Source organism: Diabrotica virgifera, chromosome 5, assembly GCF_917563875.1.
Source record: "Diabrotica virgifera virgifera chromosome 5, PGI_DIABVI_V3a".
In the NCBI taxonomy this organism is placed as follows: domain Eukaryota; kingdom Metazoa; phylum Arthropoda; class Insecta; order Coleoptera; family Chrysomelidae; genus Diabrotica; species Diabrotica virgifera.
Window position 1 is genome coordinate 117,570,801 of NC_065447.1, and position 25,360 is coordinate 117,596,160.

General features: G+C 34.9%; 1 protein-coding gene across 1 annotated transcript in view; it reads left to right on the top strand.

The window, feature by feature from the left end:
- LOC126885119 (probable multidrug resistance-associated protein lethal(2)03659) overlaps window positions 1-25,360 on the top strand; it is a 185,634-nt gene that overhangs the window by 33,192 nt on the left and 127,082 nt on the right. Inside the window, exons 4-6 of the mRNA XM_050651551.1 lie at window positions 4,208-4,387; window positions 4,445-4,601; window positions 18,357-18,945. Of these exons, the coding sequence (XP_050507508.1) occupies window positions 4,208-4,387; window positions 4,445-4,601; window positions 18,357-18,945 (926 nt within the window). The remainder of the gene's footprint in view (window positions 1-4,207; window positions 4,388-4,444; window positions 4,602-18,356; window positions 18,946-25,360) is intronic.

Sequence of the window (25,360 nt, forward strand, 5' to 3'; positions counted from 1 at the left end):
AGTTTTATTACATTATACCAAATAATAAAACAACGTGAAGCCTGATAATCTGATTATACGAGGTTAAGTTACCTTTTTTTTAATAAAAAATGATGAAAAAGTGACTATATTTTGATTTTATTAGTCTAACATTATTTTCAAATTATTTTTTCTCTGATATTCATATTCGCAAAATATTCGCACAAATTTTGCGAATGCGAACGCGAATGCGAATATGCAAAAAGATGCGGATATTCGCGAATGCGAATGCGAATACGAATATTCGTTACATCACTAATATATATGCTAAAATATCAAAATTTAAAAACAAAAATCGACCTGTTTCGGGATTTTTCCTTAATGTCGCCCGTTTACGAAATATCGAATTTATTCCTCTCATTTGCACCATACTGTATAAGTCAACATGGACGGTAGTTAGTATTCTAGTATGTGAGCATTGGATGCTTTTGCGGTTACTAAAGCGTCATGGGAACCTATTTGGTTGTAAATATTAGGTCCTAAAACCAAAAAAAAAATTAGTTTTCAATTTTAGTGGGAATGTTCCATTTTTTAATTTAATTTTTCATTTCCAAATATCGTTTCTTTTTTATTATAGCGCCGTCTATTCATAATTCAAAAAAGTCTTGAATAAATGTTATCTACTTAATTTTACGTCACAAATCCAAATCTGCAATAGAAAATGGAGGTTCCTATTTAAAATTTTAAAGTAATTCCCCACCCTACCTCCGTGGAGAGTCGTGCTTGGTGTCATTCGATAAATTTTATTTTTAACACGTATTTTTTATACATGGATGTAACAAATACAGGATGTAACAAAAATTCAGGTCATAAATTAAAACACATATTTTGGGACCAAAAATAATTTGATTGAGCCTAACTTACCTTAGTACAAATGTGCACATAAAAAAAGTTACAGCCCTTTGAATTTATAAATTGAAAATCGATTTTTTCCAATATACCGAAAACTATTACAGATTTTTTATTGAAAATGGGCATGTGGCATTCTTATGGCAGGAACATCTTAAAAAAATTATAGTAGAATTTGCGCACCCCATAAAAATTTTATGGGGTTTTGGTCCCTCTTGTTCCCCCCAAAATTTTGTGTACGTTTCAGTTGAATTATTATTGTGGTACCATTAGTTACCCACAATGTTTTTAAATCTTTTTTTGGCTCTTAGTACTTTTTTGATAAGCCAGTCTTTATCGATATTATATTTTGAATAATTGTCCAATCCACCACAAATTTGTATAATATGGTTAATGCATAATGGTAGTATAATAAATATTATGGTTAATTTGTATATAGTAGGGGAGCCCAAGCGGGGATTTCTGCAGTCACTCGAGCGTGTCAGATTATCACATGGAGAGAAACATTGTACCCTGTAAATATACCCACCCATACCATATATTGGATCTTAATGCAGGGGAGTTCGTGAAGGGGGGTTCGAAAAAAAATTATCCTTAGAAAAACTCGAAATCGTCAGATTAAGACAACGTAAGTTAAGTACATGCATAACAGTGTATATTTCAAAAATCTGACCGTTTGAGCGGCGCGTAAAGAAATGGGAGTGTCACAAAGTTTCACAAGAAAAAAGCGAATATTTCGATAAATAAACGTCACATTGAAAAACTAAAAAATAGGTGTTCAATATTTTTCAAAAATCGATCGAATAATACTAAACACTACCCCCAGGGAGTGAAGTGGGGAGTAAATTTAAAATTTTAAATAGGATACCCGCGATATTTCGTGAAATGAACATCAGATCGAAAAACTGCAAACTACACGTATTCAATATTTTTGAAAAATCTATCAAATGATGCCGAACGCGACCCCCCCCCCACGTAGGTGGGGTGGGGGGTTAGTTTAAATCAGGAGCCCCCATTTCTAATTGCATATTTGGATTCCTGGTATAAAAATAAGTAACTTTTATTTGAGATATTTTTTCGAATTATGAATAGATTGCGCTATAATCGGAAAAAACGATTGTTGGAAATGGAAAATTAAATTAACAAGTGAAAAGTCCCCACTAAAATGGAAAACTTTACTTAACTTTTTTTGGTTTTAGGACCTAATCTTCACAACCCACTTCGAGTAACTGCAAATTTAGCACACTTTCCTCCCCTACTATAAGTACGGTTATAGAGACCTGTTAAAAATTTGAAAAATTTATAATTTACTTTTTAGGTATATTTTGAAACATATTAAAAAAGAAGCCACATCTCCATAAAAGGTGGCTTATAAAAAAATACTAAGAGGTAAAAAAGTTGTAAAATCATTGTGTTGTTACCACATTGTGAGTACTTACCATTAGTTAAACTAATGGTACCACAACAATAATTTAATTAGAACGTACACAAAAGCTTGGGGGGGTTTAAGGGAACAAAACCCCATAAAATTTTTATGGAGTGTACAAATTTCACTGTTATTATTTTTTTAAGATGTTCCTGCCAAAACACTGCCACTTGTCCATTTTCAATAAAAAATATCTAATAGTTTTTGATATATCGAGAAAGATCGATTTTTGTTTTGTAACTTTAAAAAGCTGTATGTGCACATTTGTACCTACTAAGGTAAGTTAGGTGCAATCGAACTATTTTTGGTCCAAGAATATGTAATTTAATTTATGACCTATATTTTTGTAACACCCTGTATTGCGATACATTGGGAAATTTTTTTCTCCATATGATTTTTTGACGCTTCACGAGTAACTGCAAAAATACCCGTTTCGGCTCCCCTACTATAACGGTTCAACTTATTTAAGCGAATTATAGTCTTTATTATTTTAAAGACTTAGTTTAACTTAGTTTTCGCTCTTCAGCCAGTGAATCGACACATACTGCATATTAGCTTACGATTTTTTATATCTCGCAACGCAATGGTAGATACAGAAAACCAATCATCAGCTGCTTCGGCTACGTCGGCTTCTGGAACGTTACAAACATAGTCACCATCCATAAAGTAAAAGAAGGCAAAAAATCCACGGCCAAAACCTTCCCATCCGCCAACATCTGAAATGGTGAACAACGCTATCAAAGGTCTCAAAGAAAGAGGTGGTTCTTCTCTTCAAGCTATCAAAAATATATCGCTGCAAATTACAAAGTTGATGCGGAAAAAGTTGCTCCGTTCATCAAAAAATAATTAAAAGCTGCAGTTGCTACTGGATCGTTGGTGCAGACAAGAGGAAAAGGAGCGTCAGGATCTTTCAAGTTAGCGTCGACTTCCTCGTCGTCTCCTGGATCTGCCAAGCCTAGTTCAGGAGAAAAAAAGAAAGCTGGAGTAGCAGCTAAACCGAAGAAAACTGCCGCCGCTACCAAACGTTCTGCTACCGGTGAAAAGGCAAAATCTCTAAACAAAGTGACTAAGGCTATAAAAGCTGCATCAAAGGCAGAGAAAAGCCAACCAAGGCGAAAAAATTTGAAAAGAAGTCAGCAACTAAAACTGCGTCCTCATCCGTAGTTCCGACTTCCGCAGAGGCTAAAGCAAAAACACCAACCAAGCCGAAGAAATCAAATAAAGGAAGTCCAACGAAAAAACCAAAGGCACCCAAGCAGAAAACAGCCAAGGCTGCAGCAAGTTCACCAAAAGCTAGAAAGGCTGCTCCTAAGAAGAAGTAATTGGACTAATGAATATCTTCGAATTATTAAAAACAAGTTTAAAGTTAGTTAAACTACGGTATGCTTCTCTTAATCTCTGAACCTTCAAAACAACACAACATCATCATCATCATCATTCAACCCGGATCTATCCATTGCTGGATATAGGTCTCCCTCAGTATTTTCCATGTATTTCTGTTTTGTGGTGTTTGCATCCAATTTTTGTCGATCCGTTTTATGTCATCTGACCATCTTTTTAACAGACGACATTTACTTCGATATGCTTCTTGTCTTGGTCTCCGGTATATTATTTGCTGTGTCCATCTCTTGTACGACATTCTAGCTATGTGACCAGCCCAGTTCCACTTAAGGGTCATAACTCTTTCTATGGCATCTGTCACTTCTGTTATTCGTCTTATTTCCTTGATCGTAATTCAATCTCCAGGAGAAATGCCTAACATTGAGTGTTCCATGTCTCTTTGAGTAACTTAAATTTTATTTCTTACTACAACATAACAATAACAATAAATAACAATATAACCATAAGTATACCAACGTAACAATAAATGCATAATAATTCTAGTGATGAAGTTTAAAAACCACTTATTTCTAGGAAACATCGTAACACTTATAACCAAAGATGTATCCCTGTTTGAGGGTGCAGTTGGTACCTTTAATGAAATTTGGGTTGGTACAATTCAAACGTTTTACGTCTGCTATTTAATCTATAGCAGAATTGGATACACTTCAGCAGTTGGTGTATTAATTTTGTCGTCTGCCGTACCGATTCAGTGTAAGTAGCTAATGAATTAATTGATACGATTTACTTTTCACATACCCATTTTTTTAGTTTATGTGGCTACAATAATAAAAAAGCTTCGAGCCAAGATGAATAAAAGGACTGATACTCGATTACAAGAAACACAAGAAGCACTGTCTACTATTAAAATAATTAAAATGTACACATGGCAAAAGATATTTGCTGACCGTATTGGGGAAACTAGGAGGTAAATAAATTTAAAGAATAATAATTGTTTGTAGGGACCGCAGACGCTCGGATACAATTAGCGTCTCTTTGCAAAGACAATGACGTCGACTTTGCAAAGTAACAAGACACTTACTTAACACACACACACACTACACATTACACCTGAGTTAGTGATAAATTATACAATTACGTGGATAAAGGTTCTAGTTCTAAACCAAGGCCAGAATCAGAGAAAAAAAAATAATTGTTTGTTTAAATATTAGAAATTCTTAATATGTCTATTCGCTAAACTCAGACACAACTGGCTAGTGATTTTAGTTGGTAATTTTTTTGTTTGTCGCCAATTTTGCCAAAATTGGCAAAATTACTAACAATTTGGTAGTTATTAACTATTTAGTAATTATTTTTTTTGCCAATTTTACCAAATTGGCAAAATTACTTACCAAAATCACTAGCCAGTTGAGTCTAAGTTTAGCGAACCGACTATATCTGTGAATAAGAATGTCATAACAATTTGTTAGATTAGGGTATAGGCGAGGCAATAAAGCACTAAAATTGGCCTTACCTTCGAAAAAAAAAACGCGACAAGACAAATCGTAATAATCCTTTTTGCATTCGATTCGTGAATGCGCCAGAAAACTTTGTGACTCCTAGCGATGAGATAATATTGAGCAACTGCATACAAAAAAATGCATTCTTAAAGTGCATCTCAAATAGGCAATAAAAAAAATTCAGAACTAGGTAGTCAATTATGGGCTGAAATGAGTTCAATTTTGTTACTCGGGGGTTTTTGGGGTCGCTGAAAACGAATATGACGTTGGCAGTGATCTCCGGAGTAATTGGTGCCCAGGGTACCTATCTGCTGTTTGTCTCGTCTTCTGGAGTTTTCGGCAAATTCATTAAATAATTAGTCAAAAATCATTATGTGGAGTCTTTGGACTCGCTAAAAACGAATATGACATCGGAAGTAATCTGCAGAGTACCTAGTGCCCAGGGTACCTACTCTTATTGAGTACCTCGTCTTATTAAGTTTTCGGCAAATTCATTAAAAAATTAGTCAAAAATCATTATTTGGGGATTTTTGGGGTCGCTGAAAACGAATATGAAGTGATCTCCGGAAGTTATCGCCGGAGTACCTGCTGCCCAGGGTACTTACTGTTTACCTCGTCTTCTGGAGTTTTCGGCAAATTCATTAAAAAATTAGTCAAAAATAATTACTTGGGGGTTTTTGAGCTAGCTAAAAAAGAAGATGACATTAAAAATTACCTTCAGAGTACCTGGAGAGTTGTCTCCAGAGTACCTGGTCTTCTGGAGTTTTCGGCAAATTCATTAAAAAATTAGTCAAAATAATTACTTGGGGGTTTTTGGGCTATCTAAAAAATAAGATGACATTAAAAATTATCTCCAGAGTACCTGGTGCCTAGGATACCTACTATTTACGTAATTTTCGTTATATAATTAGTCAAACCTCTAAACTTGGGAGTTATTGGATTCACCGAAAATAAATTTATGAATGTTAATGCTCTTCAAGGTACGTAATATAGATTGCAGTTGGTTTTAATGCGAATTTTTTGATTTTGTATTATAAAAATACCTTTATTTAAAAAAAATACATTTAAATGGATGGATACATTGATGTATATATTTCATTATTTTCTTCTTCTTCACTTTCCAATGGATTTATTATACTATCTGTATTAGATCAATTTACTGCTGCGCAACTTTGACATGCTTTAAGGCAATGTTTCCTGCACCCACATGAATTTCCGCAGTCCGTCTTGCAACTACAGAATATCGAATTCATTATATTGGTTGGACCAGGAACTTGGGCAGGTTGGGCCGATATTTTGAGAACTGCAAGAGGAACCCCCCCTACAGCAAGTAGGGAGTGAAAACAGCCGCGTAGGGTCTGAGACGACACTCAGCATTCAGTTGGACACCGGTTCAGCTGAACAGAAAAAAACAGAGTCTCCAAAGTAGAAATACTGTATTATGTCGTCCTTAGATTGCACAGAGCAATCACCGAGCACTCCAGCTCATAGTCGAGATATGCCCGACATTACCAATTCCCCGTTGTCAGAGAACGAGCCGTCTAACGGCTGTTCTCTCGACAACAATCCCACCCAGGAAGCCTCTTCCCCCAAATCGGAGATGGAGGAAGAGTATTCCGGCACCGATGATGATATGGCAATAGATGAAAACTCTAAGCTCTCCGAATCTTCTGATAACGAAACCCCTCAGGTTGAAAATTCCCTTCAGGAACCAACTAAGGCCCTTCAGGCACCTGACTTCATCAAAACACGTCAAATCTTCGAAACGTCTCAGTGCGTCGAAGACAAGCAGCCGTGCAAACGTGCACTAAATTCTAGTCCCACCCAAGACCAAGACCGAAAAAAGGCAAAGGATGTGGAAGCCTTGCAACGAAATGTCGAAGAACTGGTCGCTCAGCTCCAACTAGCTGAAGTCACCAGACAAAAAGATCTGCAATTGCACAGACAACAAACAGATCGTTTGATGGAAGAGTTACAAAAACTCAGACAAACGATCGAAATTAAAGATCAGGAGAATCGACATCTCGTTTCAAGGCTTACAAGCCTCATGGATTGCCTAACCCCAAGCCAAACTCCCCCAGAATCTGCCATAGAAGTAGGATCCTTGCGTCAAAAGATCGAGGACCTAATAGCACAAGTCAATCACGCAGAAGTCATCAGACTGCCTGAGAGAGAAAATCACGGCAAACAAACAGCCGAACTATTTGCCGAGCTCAAAGAGCTACGAACAATAATCAACAGCAAAGACAAAGAAAACCAAGAGTTAGTAGCTCGACTAATGAGCCTAACTGAGCAAAACCAAATCTCTACCCCGCCGGTTCATGTACCATCAGATGTAATGGACACTGACGATGGTACTGACTCTGGGAATGGAGGTGCCTTTCAATTCCCAAAATACAGGAAAAGGAAAGGTAAAAGGGTAGCCCCCCATTCCACCCAAAAATCCGCACCATCAGCGAGTAAACACAGCGACAGACCTTAAACCCAATCAGAGGCAAGCGATGCCGAAAAGGAACCAGAGTCAGGCAATGTAAGCAAAAAGGTTAAAACGTCTAACACTGCCACTGTTAAAACCAATACTACAAAACCTGATGAAGTAGCTCAAATCGACCAATTCGGTAAGAATGCTCTTACTGAAGAAGAACAAATAGCACTAGAAGAAAGTCTTAAAGCAAGAAAAGACAAGAAAAAACAAACAGAGGTAGCCAGCAAGGCTACAACCAGCAATGCAGTGGTAGCACCTACCGCCACCATAAAGCAACAAAAACCACCGGCAATCATCTTAAAGTCGATTGGCGAAAGCCAAAAGATTTTAGGAAGAGCAGAGAAACATGGCATTGGCTCCGCAAATAAATTTGCGAAGCCTGGTAGGTCCATAATCATACAGACCAACGATAGAGAGGGGTACCTCGGTAAGCTAAAGATTCTTGAAGAACACAGGCCAAAAGTGGACTTCATTGCATATCCGATAGACAAGGAAGTCAACAGATCCAAAAAGAAGATCATTCGAGGCCTGAACACAGGCCTAAACCTAAAAGAATTAGGTTCAGAAATCCAAACGACGGCAGGTATCGAAATCAGAAACATCGAAAGAATGATCTCTCGAAAACCCGATAAGAAAGAGCTACTACCACTTTACATCGTCACTATCGGTGAAGAAGACGAAGCAAAATTAGCAAAAATCAACAACCTCTCCTATATGAAAATCACAATCGAAGACGAAATCAGGATAAAAAGAGACGTTTTACAATGCTTTAATTGCCAGAACTTCTATCATGGTTCAAGGGCCTGTCACTGTGAATCCCGTTGTGTTAAATGCGGAGAAGGCCACAAAAGCGCAGATTGCCAGAAGGACCGTGAAACAGCGGCAAAATGCGCAAACTGTGGCGAGGCACACACGGCAAGCTACAGGGGGTGCAAAAAAGCACCCAAAAAGAAAACAAACGCTCCAGCACCACCAAGGAGCAGAGGTGTACCTAGTGCACCTCTCAGACAGAACACTAGTTATGCCGCGGCAGCGAAAGCCAACAACCCCCAAACTAGCGCGCCCAACAGCGCCTTCCCTGACCAAAGTGCATTGCTGCGCGAAATGAATGCAAACATGCAGAACTTCGCCAGCGTTATGCATAAAGTGGCTGCTGCCTTCGATGTCTTGAAACAGTTTACCACCGCGTAATGTTGAACCAGTTGGACGAACTGAGAGTTGGGTCATGAAATTGGGGCGGGCTCCGAATGAAAATAAATATACTAGACGAGTTTACTAACAGACTCGATATAGATGTCATGGCACTTCAGGAAACCAGACTCACCGAGAGAGTGAAAACCAAGTTCCCGGGCTATGACATCTATAGAACTGACCGGACCGCGAGATCAGGAGGCACGGCCATCATGGTGAAAAAAGGATTAAAACACCAACAAGTTCCAACACCGGATGGCCTGGTCACCATGGAGGCTAACTTAGTAAGGATCACGGCGGCCGACCAGACGCTGAAAATAGCTTCGGTGTATGTTAGGCCACGTGATCCGTGCTGAGCGAGGACCTCGATCTCATCCTAGACTCTGATGAGCCCACTGTGATTATCGGTGACTTAAACGCGAGGTCGCCCAACTGGTTTGACAGACCGACCAATTGCAATGGCAGACGGCTCTGTAGATATCTCGAGAACAAACAAAACACTATAGTAACTGGACCTACAGAACCAACAAACTACAATGGAGAGTACTCATCGCATATAGACATTGCAATTCTACACAATGTGGGGCTACAACATGAAATAATCACGAAAAATGAAGGAGACTCCACACATAACGTAATAGTTATGACACTTGGTGCAATAGAATTGAACCAAGTAGAACAACGAAAGAAGAAGATAATAAACTGGCCAAACTTCAGAAGAGTAGTGAGTGAAAATATTGGAGCAATACCCACAATAAATAGCATAGAAGAACTGGAGGGCAGCATAATAAAACTCGAACAAACGATACAAAATGCTATAGAAGCCAGTACTAGAACAGAAAATATAGCTACTCAACGAGGAAGATTTAACGAAATATCGAACGAACTAAAAGAATTGGTTAGAGAGAAGAATAGAAGAAGAAGAAGAGCCCAACAAACTCATAATAGAGAAGACAAAAGAATTGCAAATGAGCTAGACAGAGAGGTCAAAAAACAGTTACAAGAACACCGTAGTGAATGCTGGGACCAATACATTCAAGGTTTAAATCCAAATAAATCTGCATTCTGGAAAGTATCAGCAGTGCTTAGAAACGACAGGAAACCGATACCACCCCTACACGGGGAAACTGGAATCGTATACACGGACGAAGAAAAAGCAGAAGTCATGAAGGATACACTAGAATCAGGATGCAAACAAAATTTTAACCGCAGGGAAAACTTAGACTTCACCGAAGAAGTCGAGAGAAATGCGAGAAGAATAAGAAGAAGAAAAGGCAGAATAGGCCTAGAACACACCACCCCAGAAGAAATAAGGAACATAATTAAATGGGCCAAGGCAAAGAAAGCACCAGGCCCAGACAATATCACCAACAGGGCAATTAAAAACCTCCCGATTAAATTAATAGTGTATATCACAAACTTCATCAACGCAGTACTGAGACTAAAATACTTTCCAGACAGATGGAAAGAAGCGCACGTAATAATGATTGGAAAACCGGGGAAAAACGGGAGCTTTCCACAAAATTATAGACCAATAAGCTTACTATCATCCTTAAGCAAAATAGCCGAAAGAGTAATACTGAAAAGACTACAAGAATAAACTGAAAGGCTAGGAATAATCCCTGAAGCGCAGTTCGGTTTCAGATCTAGACACTCCTGTGAACTCCAAGTACTAAGACTTATTGAATACATCACGAAAGGCTTCAACGAGAGGATGTACACAGCAGCTGCATTTCTCGACGTCAGTAAAGCATTCGACAGAGTCTGGTACGAGGGACTAATCTACAAAATGAATAACTATGGATATAGTGAGGCGATGACATGTCTTCTGGCCTCATACCTGGCCAACAGGAGGTTCAGAGTTCGGATAGGGGAAACCTTGTCCGAGGTCGGGACCATGGAGGCAGGTGTGCCGCAGGGAGCCGTGCTGTCGCCGTATCTGTACACCATATTCACAGCAGACACCCCTAAAAGTAATAGAACCATCTTAAGTCTATATGCAGACGACACTGCTATAGCAGCTAGTAGCAGAGACCCAGATCTTGCCACAAGATTAGTACAAGGAGAACTAAACCGACTACAGCGATGGTGCATAAAATGGAAAATTGCACTAAATCCGGACAAAACACAGGCCGTCATGTTCCGAAAAAGATGGGGTACTCCAAACAACGAACTAAATATAAACAACAACCAAATAGAATGGGAAAACGAAGCCAAATATCTAGGCGTAACACTGGATAGAAAATTAACTTTCACAGAACATGTAACACAAACTGTAAACAAAGCAAAAGCGCTAAGGAAACTACTATCCCCATTAATTGGAAGAAAACGCAAACTAAACCTCAAGACAAAACTTAGAGCAGCCAACAGCATAATCCTGCCTACTCTAACATATGCATCAGCAGCCTGGGGACACACCTGTAAAACAAACAGGAAGAAAATACAAGTATGCCAAAATTTCATAGTTAGAGATGCCCTTAATGTACCCAAATATGTACCACTGAGGTACATATACCGGGACACAAACCAGGTAAAAATCCTAAGGACTCTGGACGAAAGAGCATACAGCATTTTCAACAGCATAAGAAATCACCCCAGTAGATGGCTAAGAGAGTTAACGGACTATGATGAAAACATCAGAACGGTACATATACGGCCAAAACATCAAATATCAGGTTACAGGCAAGACCCAGCAGAACAAAACAATGACTGAGATATCTACAGAGTGTCAAGCCCACCACGTCATAGAGGTAGAAAAAAAATACAAAATAATTTACAAAACAAAAAAAAAACAAAAAAACAAAAAAACCGAGCACGCTCTGGGGCCCAATTGATGTTAGAGGATTGGACCCCAGATCGTGCTCACCAAAAACAAAATCATAAAAAATAGCAAAACACCCTCTAGGATGTATTAATGTTAATTTTTAGTTTTAAACAAGTGAATACTGATCGTTCTACGAGGCAAACTTAAATCTAAATACAAAGGGCCCTTCAGGCCACTTGTACAGCCACTTAGGCATACAGGCCCTTAAGGCAGGTCGAATGAGAGACCTAGTCGCGAAACTCTGAGCATCGGGACCATGCGCGAGAACCATGGGCCCGATGGCCAGACTCATCGGGTGCCCAGCTGCCGAGGAGAACAAAATTTATTTTGCCAATTCGGCAGCTGAGTGACCAAGCTCACTACACGGTTTCCCCGCGGAGGGACATCAATCTAGGTTGGTGTCCCCCCGAGGGGAAACACACTCTTAGGGACTTCAGTCCAAATTCATGTCAAACTCAAAGTAAATTCAGTAAAGTAAATAGGGAGAAAATCTATCAAGCTACCCCTACAGAGAGGTGGCCTAACCACAACCATGTTAAGACGGAGGGTGATTCTTTTCCCAAATACACCCGACGTAAAGATCATAAGCCTCCCCTGCGTATGTCACACGTAGGGGAGGGGTGGAGGACAAACCTGGGGGTCAGATAGGTACCGATCCAAAATGACTCGCTCTTTGGGGCGTGACCGGTCTGATTTTCGGACATGTGGGTCCCGTTGACTAGCAGCGGTACACACATGTTCATAGGGGTTGGGATGATCGGCGAGTGTGAGTGAGTGAGTGAGTTAACGATGTATACATTAATTCCCATCCCCACTGTGTTGGATCCAAACTGTATTTACCTTCTCCGTACATCCAACTTTGGACTTGGAAGAATATCCTTTTTAAATGTTGGATAAAGGCATCTACAGTAGGAAGTATACTGTATTAGCCACGTACTATACCTTGATGTTAAAATGGTTAATGTCAATTTTTAGGTTTTGTCAAGATTTAATTTTAAATAAAGCTGTACAAAAAAGTAAAATATTGACATTGGCCCTTTTAGCACTAAACCACGGTTATATTTTAAGCTAAAGATCGTATTTTTTACTTTCTCTATTCTCTCCTTCTTTTCATACGCAGTGATACCATCGATTTTATAAAGATTCATCAATGCTACCAAGAGAATTTAAAGAGCCAAATTAAAAAAAAAATCTGTTATTTTTAAAAGATATGAAATGAAACTCTATGACGTAGATATTGCTCAGAAGATCGTTTTCGATATTAAATACGTTCTCAGCGAGCACAAAAACCCACCAGTATCAAGTTTTGATTTATTATTTGTTTTATTTTATCAAAATTATCGAAAACTCCAGGAGATGAGGAAAACAGTAGGTACCCTGGGCACCAGGTACTCCGGAGATCACTTCCGATGTCATATTTGTCATCATCGACCCCAAAAACCTCCCAGTAATGATTTCTGACTAATTTTTTTATGAATTTGCCGAAAACTCCAGAAGACGAGATAAACAGTAGACACCCTGGGCAACAAGTACTCCGTAGTTCACCTAAGACGTCATATTCGTTTTTAACGAAACCAAAAACCCCCCGAGTAACAAAATTGAACTCATTTTCGCCGATAATTGACGAGTACTGAATTTTTTATTGTTGTTTTTAAATGCACTTTAAGAATGCATTTTTTGTATGCAGTTTTTCAATATCATTTCATGGCTAGGGGTCACAAAGTTTCTTGGCACTTTCACGAGTCGAATGCAAAAAAGAATTATTAAGATCCGTCTTGTCGTTTTTCTTTTCGGAGGTTCAGGGCTTTATTACTTCGTCTAGTAGTAGCTGCTTAAAAGAAGATACAAACTTTGGAGATTATGTCACAATATAGTCCAGGAACCAAAGCTTTCCACATCGCAATTTTTACAGAATGGATCAATTTGCTTGAAAATTTGAGAATAAATAGTGGATAGTCCATGGATCAAAATCTATATGATGCCGACAGGCGCTTTTACCATGGGGATGGTTGCCACCCCATCTCGTGGGTGGAAATTTTTTATTATATTTTGACCGCAAAAGTTAATAAAAACATTGATTCTAAGCAAAAAATGTTCTATACATTATTTTAAGAAAATTAATAGTTTTTGATTTATTCGTTAACGAAAGTGTAAGATTTATATCTAAAAATTCAATGTTTTTCGATGGTGTTACGATTCACCCAATTTTTGCCGTAGAACAAATTTCATTAAACCAATTTCTTGGGAATTAAATTAACTACAATTTCATATTTAAACATTTTTTCCTATCTCTGATGCGAATCATTTTATTCTGAAGAAAATGGCATTTTTTACCAAATTCCAAACATTCGTTATTCGCTTTAAACTTCAGGTTTTTTTAAACTAATCATTCTAAGCCGGTCAAACTTCTAGGATCTATTAATAATACATAAATAAAGAAGGATAAATAAGGCCAATGACTAAAAATACCGCTAACTTACATTATTATGCTTCCAATTGGATTTCTCATTTTTTTTTTAATATATTGATTTTTTAACCGTAACTTTTTTATTTTTTATCATAGAAAGTTTGTTAAAACAAAATTTTGTAGGTTTTTACAAGATCTATAAAGCTATTAATAGTAGATCATTTTAAAATGCTCAGTCACAAAAAGAGGGGGCATTGAAAGGGTTGGTAAAGGTGGTTTTTTCATGATATTACAGTTTTAATTATCAATAGCTTACTCAGTTTTTAACGTTAAAGAAAATTTTGCAAATCAGTTTCTTGGAAATTAAATAAGCTACAATTTCATATTTAATAATTTTTTCGTATCTCTGATGCTAATCTTTCTATTCTGAAGAAAATGTATTTTCTACCAAACTACAAAACTCGTTATTCGATTTCGACTCCATTTTTGCAAAAACTAATCATTCTAAGCCGATCAAACTTCTAGAACCTATTAACAATACATAAATCAAGAAAACTAAAACAATTCAATGACAAATTTTAATTAGATTGGTGATTAGGGGGTTGTTTACCATCACTTTTTTGCTGAAAAAAATAGGGACTGACATCCTTTTCATTATTATATAAGTCACTTAATTTTTTTTAGCTTGAGATTTTTTTTTATTTCTGGAGATACAAATTTTTAAATAGTTTAAATCAGTTTCAACAAGTTATCCTCCAAAGATGCTTAGTTTTCCCGTCCGTTGACTATAATATTTAGCATTTGACGAAGAAGAGCCAACATATAATAAAGTATAGCTCGATTACTAGAAAATAAAAAAAAAACGGTTTTGTTTATTTCTCCAAAACTTACATTTTTGTTAAGTAAAGTTGTTTTGATGAAACGAAAACTTTTTGAGTTATTAGCAGAAAACTGATTAAAAATATTGATTTTTTCGATATTAAACTAACACTTTCGATAGCGAATAAATCGAAAAGTATTAATATTATCAAAAAAGTTATAGAACGTTTTTTGCTTATAATGAATGTTTTTACCAACTCTTGCGGTCAAAATATAATAAAAATTTCCACCCCCGAGATGGGATGGCAACCACCACCATGGTAAAAGCGCCTTTTGGCATGATATAGATTTTGATCCCTTGACTATCCACTAGTTATTCTAAAATTTTCAAGAAAATTGATCCATTCTGTAAAAATTGCGAGGTTTTGTCCTATTTTAACTTTAATTACTTGTAATAATATATCAATAGTTAAAAATGTATGACGTTTGTATATTATATACTTGCATATATTTTTAGCGCAATAAAATGTAATTTTTTCTTTTGCTTCTTTTTTTGTGTAGATGTGACTTTTCGTGATCTTCCCACTGATCTTCTGCTTATTGGGGAACCATCTCTCGCCGTCTTTACTACTCTCGTTTTGTTGCTATTCGGCTTATACGTGATCGTTCTATTCTGCTTTTCTCGTTTTTACCCAGTCTTTGATGTTCTACATCTTGAATCTCTATTTTATCATCGATATTTCTAAGGATTTTCATCTCTGCTGTTTCTAGCATCATTTTGGTTCTCTCTGTGTCAGGTCATATTTCTGCCGCGTATGTCATTATTGCACTGACGACTGTTTTGTAATTCTGCCTTTCATTCTTTTTTCAGATATTTTTATTTCTCCGTATTGTTTTGATTCAAGCAACCTGCGGCTCGGTTTGCTCTATTTATCTAATCCTACAACTTCTGTTCATATATTTCAGTGTATGAACTTATAATCATGCATTTTGTCTTTTTGGGAGAAATTAGCTTAAGTTTTCTGGTGGTTATATTAAATTGGTGCAGCATACATTGGTTGTAAATCATCTTCACTTTAAGAGATTAGTATTGCATCGTCTGCATAGCATATTATTTTAAGTTGTTTTTCTCCCATTTGGAATCCTTTTTTAGTTCTTACTTTTTTATTATTTCATTCATAATCATGTTGAACTATACAGGACTCAGGGAATCACCCTGTCTTGTCCCTTTGCCAGCTTTAATTGGGTGAGTTAGTTCATCTTCCACTTTTACATCATCTTTTCCTTTAGGGAAATTTACAGGTTCAATTTTCTGTAAATTGTTTGTGTAGTAAATTGGTGCAAAATACGTTGTAAATCATCGTCACTTTAAGAGGTTAGATTGCATCGTCTGCATAGCAGATTATTTTAAGTTGTTTTTCTCCCATCTGTTATCCTTTTTAGTTCTTACCTTTTTTATTTCATTCTTGAACAGATTAAACAATATTTCCTAAGACTAAGTCTTCAATCTAATGGTATATAAAACAATATAATGTTGCTCTACATCCCACCAAACTGACAACAATGGGAAGCTTCTCTGGTTACACCTCCGAGGCTTCTACAATTTGCAAGCCATAACGGATGCTGAGACTAAGGAAGATGAGGGAATTTTACAATTTATAATTCACGTCCCATCTGCTCAGCGCGGTGTTTCAACGAGAATGGTTCCCTTCATACTCCAATAAGAGTAAAACCGGTAAATCAAAAATGAATAACCATTTTCAATTTCGTTGCAAAACGAAAATACAGCCGCACCATATTATAGTCCAATCAGAGAGTGCAGCAGGCACCTCTACCGGTTTCGAAACTTATTAGTCTCTCGTCAGGAGGCACATATGCTGCTCTCCCTGATCCAACCAAAATAAGCCCCGGCGTGCAGTCACGGATTGCAACGAACGAAATGGCATAGATGCCCTAGCGGCAACTGCTATCAAAAGACTAAGTCTTCAATGCAATGACATATAAAACAACATAATGTTGCTCTACATCCCACCAGACTGAAAACAATGGGAACCTTCTCTGGTTACACCTCCGAGGCTTCTACAATTTGCAAGCCATAACGGATGCTGAGACTAAGGAAGATAAGGGAATTTTACAATTTATAATTCACGTCCCATCTGCTCAGCGCGGTAAAGTTCCAACGAGAATGGTTCCCTTCATACTCCACACAGAGTAAATGTAAATAAAAAATGAATAACCATTTTCAATTTCGTTGCAAAACGAAAACACAGCCGAACCATATTCTAGTCCAACCATAGAGTGCTGCAAGCACCTATACCGGTTTCGAAACTTATTAGTCTCTCATCAGGAGGCACATATGCTGCTCTCCCCGATCCAACCAAAACAAACCCCAGCGTGCAGTTCCGGATTGCAACGAACGCAATGGCATAGATGCCCTAGCGGCAACTGCTAGCAAAAATACTAAGTTTTCACTCTAATGGCATATAAATCAACATAATGCTATTCTACATCCCACCAGAATGAAAACAATGGGAACCTTCTCTGGTTACACCTCCGAGGCTTCTACAATTTGCAAGCCATACGGATGCTGAGACTAAGGAAGATGAGGGAATTCTACAATTTACAATTCACGTCCCATCTGCTCAGCGCGGAAATTGAAAATGGTTATTCATTTTTAAACAGAATAAGCTTTTTTTAATTATTTATAATATATACCTAAATGTAGAAAAAAAAAGTTATAATGGGAAATTTAAAAAATAATCCTAAAAAATATAAAAACTCGTTAAAATTATAAAATTTTGAAAAAGATAACCTCTTTAAAAGAAGTCGTACAACATTATACAGTAGAACATTTTAAAGGTAATTGATTTCTATTCCTATTACATGTAACATTGCATATGCTTAAAGTTACGTAGAAAAAAGTTACAGAACAATATTTGCGAAATAATAAGGAAAATTGCCCAAAATTGCTGTGAGTGGCGAAATTTAAAAAATCATATTTCGAAAACTGTAGATCATAATGACCTCTACCACAAATCATTTTAAATAGAAAATATGTAAGCTTTTTTCTGTGAAGCAAGGTCTATACCTATATCCCCTTGGACAAAAGTTACGGGACAAAAAACAAAATTTCTTTCTTTTGGGTTTCTTTGTGCTTTTTTTTTTAATATATTTTTGTAAAAAAAAGTATCTTTTGACTTTAAAAAGTTATATTTAGATAGGAAATTTAACCAGGAACAATTTTTATGTAGACGTGTTTGTACCAAAAGTGCATAGAACTCACCCTAATGTAACCTGTGCCCAGGGGACTAATTCACCCATTTCTCAAAAACGCACCCCTTTAAATGGTAGCACTCCGTGGTTTTTTCATATATAGAGATTCATTGACCATATGAAATAATTAAACCCCGTTAACGTAGTAGTTCCTTTCTATAGTACATAATCAATAGCCTATATTAGATTTTAAATATAACTTAATTTTATCTATTATTTTCTAGAAACGAAGTTAAAACATTACTGAAAAAAGCTCTTACCAGATTGTGCCTAATGGTATGCAGTGACTTTATGGGAAAATTGGGATTTTATGCTTTAGTAATGTTATACATTTATTTAAATACAACACTCAATCCAGAAACAATATTTTATATCATGAGGTCTTATGCGACATTACGACACTCTGTATCTATAATGTTTACATTTGGTTTTACAGTTGTAGCAGAACTATTTGCTTCTATTGAAAGAATCAACAATATATTACAGCTAGAAGAGCTTCCTGATCATATAGACAAACCAGATGATCAACCCCAAATAGATATCAGAGAGGCCACGTTTAGTATGAAATACAAGGATATCCTAAAAAATATAAACTTAAAGATGAATGCTGGTTTAAATGTTGTTACCGGTCAGCTTGGTTCTGGTAAGAGTTCTTTAATAAAAATGATATTAAGAGATTATCCAGTTGACTCTGGAGAAATTAGAACCAGAGGTGTGATGAGTTATGCCTCTCAAGATCCATGGCTGTTTCCTGGTACAATTAAACAAAACATTTTGTTTGGAGAGCATTATAATTATGAACGATATAAAAAAGTAAGTTTACATATTGAGGTTGTCTTTAGGATTAATAGTCTTTAGGATTAAATTAGTCTTTAGGATTAAATTGGGTCTCTTAAATAGTATTAATAGTATTTAGGATTAAATTGTTAAATTTATTTTTATACACTCACCGGCACAAAATTCCGCCACCCAAAATTTTTAATTAAGTTATATAACTCAATTTATAACTTTATTATTTGTGCTCCGATTTTCAAGATTTTTGCACCAGTTTGTAGGTACATGTATTGATATCATTTGGTATTATTTCGGTAAAATTTGCTTGCATGGCTTTATGCAGCGGTGAATGAAAGCGTTGTATTTTCTCTTAACTTTAAAAAATTCTGTGGAAAATGGAATAGCTCATTTGGTTTCATAGTCCTGTCATATTATCACTAAAATTTTGTTTTTAGAATTATCCGAATATCTCTTTTCTTGTGAGATCTGTACCATTTTTTGTAAATAAAAACACTGATTGACTCATAAAGTAGTGGTTGGATTGATAAGATTAGAATGGCCCGCATGTTGCCCAGATCTCAATCCTATTGAGCATTTATGGGATGAATTAAAAAAAGCTATTTGCCATCATCCTAGACCTTCAGAAAATTTGGTACCGTATTGGCCCTGGTAGAGGAATATTGGGCTGTTCCCCTGGCAAGGATAACACATCTTTATTCGATGCTAAACAGATTGCGAGTAGTCGTTGCTGCAAGAGGTGGACGTAACCGCTATTGAATTGTTTTGTTTTATTGTTAATTTTGTTTCATTTTATTAATTTTAGTGCGTTTGGCATTTTTAATTAAATAAACCTTTAAAGCAGTGTTTTTGTTACAGCTCTTACAAGAAAAGAGATACAGTCGAACCCGCTTATTAGAGTACCGCTTATAGGAATATCCCGGTTTAAGGAATAGAATTTTGAGATCCCGGAAGATTTCCATATACTACTTAATAAATTTAATCGTTTATAGTAACACGTTTTAGTAAAAGAATACCGCTCTATCTAATAATCCCAAGTTACCAAAAACTTTTTATGTACAATTTCCCACAAATTTTTATGTTTTCTGGTTTATAGGACCTGTCGATAATATATTTTATTTCTTACTTTATTATGGGTACGAATTTTCCACCTTCCGCCTAACATTTACCGATCGTAAAGTAGGTGCCTAATTTTTCAATTGTGTAAATATTCTTTGCTCACCCACCGCCCACGTCGTTGTCTGTTTAGATTTTTAACAGTTGGAAGTCATAAATAACCCCTTGTAATATAATAACCGCTGAAATTTTCTGAAGGGTAAAACCAATGTCAATTTTTAAACCCTTTTATTTAGTTCAATAGTTTGCGTCAAATCTTCTGACGTTAATTTGACTGCCTTTTCTCCAATGCAAATGAATGAAAATTTACAGACATATGCATCCGCGGGAACAATACACGAATAGTCATTAAAAAAATTGTTTATGTTTATTAATTGTTTAAATAAAAAAAACGATTTTGATGGAAAATGCTTAAATTCTCTTGTTTTTTACAATGTAAAAACTTGAAACTTTTACGGATTGCAGCTAATGATATGAACTACACATAATTTCACTTTTTACGTTAATTGTTTACGTTACGCTTCATAAATAAACAATAAAGTTTCAAATTTTTGCAGATTCCGACTACTTTTCATATTAGTACATCATATTATGTTTTATACATATTTTAATAAACGTGACGATATATTTTAATGTTTGAAAAGGGTGAGACTAAAAAATAAAAAATAAAAAAATATGAAAAAAAATTTTTAGAAAACGCTTTTCTTTAGTTACGAGTGACTAAAATTACAAATATAAAAAAATCAACTAAAAAGCAAAAAATAAAAAAAAATTGAAAAAATCTAACACATTCGTTAAAGAAAAGCGTGGTGCGAAAACCGTTTATTCGATGAAGACGCGCCACGCTTTTCTTTGACGAATGTGTTAGATTTTTTCAATTTTTTTTTTATTTTTTGCTTTTTAGTTGATTTTTTATATTTGTAATTTTAGTCACTCGTAACTAAAGAAAAGCGTTTCCTAAAAATTTTTTTTTCATATTTTTTTATTTATTTATTATATTTTAGAGCAACAAGTGACTAATATCGTTGATTGAGGTATTGGACCCATATTAATATTTCAATCAACGCTAATATTATGTAACAAAACAAATAGTCTCAGATTACCGATTATTTTCCCAGAAAAAAAGTAAGTCTCTTGTATGTATGGTAATAAGAAAATATATACAGGGTGTCTGCGTAACTTGGAGCCATATGGGAAACTTTTTTAATATTAATTTTACGAAAAAAAGTCATTCGTTATAAAGTGCTCTGCATAGTCTAAAAGATGCAATCATCAGATATTAAATTTTGTCAACAGTATACGAGGTATGTCAAAAAATATTAATTTCGCTCAAGAGCAAACTACCTTTATATTTCAAAATATTAAAAATTTTTATTTTGAAAAGTTATTTGTAATTAAAAACCTTATTCAAATATGCAATAACAGCCTTCTACGTTAAAAAAAAATTTTTTGAGATTTTCCTAAATTACCGATTTCGAATTTCGAACATCATTTTTATTTATTAGACCTGTAATAACTCTTTTACTAATAATTTTAGGAAAAAAAGTTATTCTTCATAAAAATCTGTGCATGGTCTAAACCTTAAGATGCAACTATCAGCTATATAAGTTTGTTAATTTTATACGAGGTGTGTCAAATATGAATTTAGAAAGAATTCTTTCCATATTCTTTCTAAATTCATATTATTTGACACACCTCGTATAAAATTAACAAACTTGAAAAACTGATGGTTGTATCTTGAGGTTTAGACCATGGACAGATTTTTATGAAGAATAAGTTTTTTTCCTAAAATTATTAATAAAAGAGTTATTACATGTTTAATAAATAAAAATGATGTTCGGAATCGGTAATCTAGGAAAATCTCATAAATTTTTTTTCACGTAGAAGGCTGTTATTGGATATTTGAATATGGTCTTTAATTACAAATAACTATTCATAATAAAAATTTTTGATATTTTGAAATATAAAGGTAGTTTGCTCTTGAGCGAAATTAATATTTTTTGACATACCTCGTATACTGTTGACAAAATTTGATATCTGATGATTGCATCTTAGGTTTTAGACTATGCAGAGCACTTTAGAAAGAATTACTTTTTTTCGCAAAATTGATATTAAAAAAGTTTCCCATATGGTTCCAAGTTACGCAGACACCCTGTATGTATATCTACATATTGCATACATTTCATACTTATTTGTGTAGGTATGCATGCACAGATAATGTAGTTTGGTGTTTAATAAAATAAGTAATAGTTACACTAGGTATATACCTACTGTATTATTGACATAAAAAGAAATAGAACCATATACATAATATATGTACATAACGTATGTATGTACATGTACATACATACTATGTACATGTACAAAGTGTGTTGTACTATTACGACGTATATTCGGTACATTTATTTCTGCTAGCCACCACTGATCGTTTATTAGAATATCCCGGTTATAGGAATATTTTTGCTTGGCACGAAGGCTATTCTAATAAGCGGGTTCGACTGTATTTGGATAATTCAAAAAACAAAACCTTAGTAATACCTTCAGGATAATGCAAAAGGAGTATAAAACAAAATCAGCCCTCCAAGTTTTCCACAGAATTTTTTTAAATTAGGAGAAAAAACAACGCTTCCATTCACCCGCATATAATGCCATCTAAGCAAAAAAAAATTGTTACCGGAATAATAACAAACGACATGAATACATGTACCTTCGAACTGATGCAAGATTCTTGAAAATCGGAGTACAAATAATAAAGTTAATAAAGTTATAGATTGTCAAACTTAAACAAAAATTTTAGGTGGAGGAATTTTGTGCCGGTGAGTGTATATTACGTTCAAACTCAGAATTTGGACAATGTCCGATATGTTTACTTACTTCACGATATGGACAACGTGAATTACCCACGTCGTGGAGTGAGCATGTTATTCGGACAGTGGCCGCAGCGAAATACCCAGAACGGGTTGTGGGTAAACGAAAGTACTCAATTCCCGAAATAAACACGTTCACCGGAGATTGAGCAAAACCATAATACCCATAACCAGACGTGGGTAATTTATTTTACGCACGTCGGGTTGTGGGTATTTCTAGTTTGCGCAAACGCCGAAATCCGTTTCTCACGGTTCAGACGTGAAGCAGTCGAGACATGTCGCTCCCGCTGTCCTGAAATGTTAGAAACGAATAGTAGCCTAATAAAATAAAAAAAAGTCAAAATGTAAATTCGTACAGGTTAAAACAAATTTTATATCAAAGTTTAGGTGGGTACAAAAGATATGTTCAAGAAAGTATCCAAATCATACAAGGGGATCATTGTTTAAATAATTAAAAAGGGGTCATTTTTGCACAAAAAATACTTTTTTAACTGCTAAGGTAATTCACTTATTAATGAAGGTCTATGGGATTTTTTTCTGCAAAGTTGAAGGGTAAATCTTTCACATAAGACTTACTAAATTAAATTTGACCTCCTATTTATTTAAATAATTGAATATAAAACTTTAAAAACAAATTTGCAAAAAAATGTTTTTAGCGTTTTAAATAAGCACTATAAAATATTTTATTTTAAAGACTAAGTTGCGCTATGTTACCAGTATTAAGCAAAAAAAATTGGTTGAAAAATATTTAATATTTTTTGAGATATTGAATTTTTTTATTAAATATTACTATATTTTCAATTGCAAAAACGCGGTTGTTCCCAAAGAAATGTTCACCTGTTTAAGACCTCATTATTTTTATTTTCATATATATTTTCGATAAATGTATTGATAAATTTAAATTTCAATTAACCTCCCCCCTAAAATGGCATTTGAAAATTATTCAAATTTGTTTATAATTTGTTTTCTTAATAACGTCGCGGGGATAAAGTATTTTGAAATGCCGTTTCGATAATTGGGTTCCTGGGAATTTTTTACTAATTAACAACATTTTTTTGTCGTGTTTTCTTCTTCTTTTTTTTTTCTTATAGTTATATTACTACGGGCCCTTTTAGGGTTAAATTTTATTAAGAATGTCGAATCTCTGAGTTGTAGATTCTAGACCTAAAAATATTAAGATTTAATTAAAATATCTTAAATAAAATGTGACTACTTACTGAGTTACAGGGTGTTTTATTTAAAAATTTAAAAATTATTGTTACCAAGTACTTTAAAACTATTTGACATATCCTTATCATACTTGGCAGAAAGTGTGGCTATTATACACCCTACTAAATTGTGATTAATAAACGTTTCTAGCTAGTGCCAGAGACGTACGACAGGGGGATAGTGAATGAATGACCCTTCCCAAATTCTACGCCACTGAGTTAATTACTATTTAAGCGAAATTTTTCGATTCTCCAATACTTTGTATGTAAATAAGTTTATTGGTATCGATAAAGTCATCAGTTTGAGAGATATTGGAAGTTTAAAATGAATGAATAGATGAATCAAAATAACTATGCCGTTTCATTTTTAACGTCCAATATCTCGAAAACTAATGACATAATCCTTACCAGTGAAAAGTGTATTATTTATATAGAAAGTATTGGAGAATCGAAAAATTTCGCTAAAATAGTAATTCCCTCAGTAGCGTAGAATTTGGGAAAGGTCAACCATTAACTATCCCCTGTCGTACGCCTCTGGTAGTAGCTAGAAACTTTTATTTATCACAATTTAGTAGACTGTATAGTACTCACACTTTATGCCAAGTATGATAAGGATACATCAAATAGTTTTAAAGTACTTGGTAAGAATAATTTTTTAGTTTTTAAATAAAACACCCTGTAACTCAGTAAGTAGCCACATTTTATTTAAGAGATTTTAGTTAAATCTTAATATTTTTAGGTCTAGAATCTATAACTTAGAGATTCGACATTCGTAATAAAATTTAACCCTAAAAGGGTCCGTAGTAATATAACTCCAAGAAAAAAAAAAGAAGAGGAAAAAAAGACAAAAAAAATTTTTAATTAGTGAAAAATTCCCAGGAACCCAATTATCGAAACAGCATTTCAAAATATTTAATCCCCGCGACGTTATTAAAAAAACAAGTTATAAACAAATTTGAATAATTTTCAAATGCCATTTTAGGGGGAAGTTTAATTGAAATTTAAATTTATCAATACATTTATCGAAAATATACACAAAAACAAAAATAATAAGATTTAACACAGGTGAATATTTCTTTGGCAACAACCGCGTTTTTGCAATTGAAAATAGAGTAATATTTAATAAACAAATTCAATATCTCAAAAAATATTAAATATTTTTGCACCAATTTTTTTTTATTAATACTGATAACATAGCGCAACTTCTTCTGTAAAATAAAATATTTTATAGTGCTTATTTAGAAC